This window comes from Buceros rhinoceros, unplaced genomic scaffold (genome assembly GCF_000710305.1).
Source record: "Buceros rhinoceros silvestris isolate BGI_N320 unplaced genomic scaffold, ASM71030v1 scaffold15174, whole genome shotgun sequence".
Classification (NCBI taxonomy): domain Eukaryota; kingdom Metazoa; phylum Chordata; class Aves; order Bucerotiformes; family Bucerotidae; genus Buceros; species Buceros rhinoceros.
Genome location: NW_010407758.1, coordinates 2,356 through 3,650, shown reverse-complemented (window position 1 = coordinate 3,650; position 1,295 = coordinate 2,356). Strand labels below are relative to the sequence as shown.

Genomic DNA, 1,295 nt, shown 5'->3' with positions numbered 1-1,295 from the left:
GTGGCCTCTGTGGTGGCGGATGGTGATCTGGCCACACCCTCTTTTCCTGCCTCAGTTTCCTTGAGGACATTGAGGGAAGCCCGGGGAAGAGGTCTGGAGCAGCTTGGCCACTGTCTAGCCAAAGGGACCAGAAGGTGCTGGGAGGAGGACTGCCAGCCCCAGGGAGAAATAGAGCCAGGACTGGAGACGTCAAGCCCTTGTCTGGGCTAGAAATCTACAGCAGTTTAACAAGAATTGAATTGGAATCCATTTCCATAAAGCATTGAACCCCCGCAGGCAGAGCCACTTAGCCATCGGCCGCAAGTCCCTCCGCCTGGCTGGGGCTGAAAAGGCCTTGCCCGCTGCTGCGGGTCGCTCACAGCCGTCAGCCAGGGCCAACACGCGGGTCTCTCCTCGTGCAGCTCTCCGCAGCCCGCTGAGCGTGTCCAGCCCCTACACGTCCTCCTTCGGGATGGTGCCTCACGCCACCCTCAACGGGGAGCTCCCAGCCCCCAGCGTGTACATGGGCATCCACCTCTCGCCGCAGATCAGCAGCGCCATGATGTATGGCCGGTCCCCCTTGGTAAGTCGCGGAGGGACTGGCCAAGTCTGCCGGCACGTGTTGGCTCTGCCGCCTGTCCTGGGCTGTCCCGGGCTTGCCCTGTCCCTGACGTGCAGTATCTGCTCTGCTGCAATGCGCTCAAGCCAGGGGTCAGCCGTAGGAAGGGCTCCCTTCTGGAGGTGTCTGGGTGGTGGGGCTGGTGGAGGCTGCAGAGCTCTCGAAGCCCCCACTGGTCCCACTGGTGTGTAGCTGGGTCTACAGGTGCCCATTCTGGCCCATGTCACTTGCATGTGAAGGAAGCAGCAAGCGGGATCTTGCACAGAGCCAGGCTGGCCCTGTCCCAGGGCAGGCGGGGCAAGGCATGAGCCCAGCCTTCCTGCCCGGTTGTCATGTGCCCTTTGCTTTGTGCAGGTGGCTTTTGAGTCGCACCCTCACCTGAGGGCTTCCACTGTCTCCTCATCACTCTCCACCATCCCCGGAGGGAAGCCGTAAGTGTGACCAGGCGTGGGGGCTGCAGGGAGGGTGGGCAGTGAAGGGCTGACCCCAACACTGTGGTTTCACACCGGGCAGCTGGTGGTAACAAAGAGCTGGTTAATTATATCACTCGTTAGCCAGAGTGTGCTGGACCCTTTGCACCTAGCTCAAGCGTGGCTGACAGGAGCGGTCGCCTCCAGGACTCGGGTGTCATGCAGCGGTTGTTCAGTTCTCTCTTCTGCTCCTTTCCAGCGCTTACTCCTTCCACATCAGCGCTGAC

The 1,295-nt window shown here is 61.3% G+C and overlaps 1 protein-coding gene across 1 annotated transcript in view; it reads left to right on the top strand.

Moving 5' to 3' along the window:
• Positions 1-401: 401 nt before the first annotated feature.
• The window catches only part of LOC104492104 (transducin-like enhancer protein 1), a gene marked incomplete at its 5' end in the record, with an annotated part of 2,621 nt that continues 1,727 nt past the window's right edge, over positions 402-1,295 (top strand). The window contains 1 exon segment of the mRNA XM_010134614.1: positions 402-562. Coding sequence (XP_010132916.1) covers positions 402-562 — 161 coding nt within the window.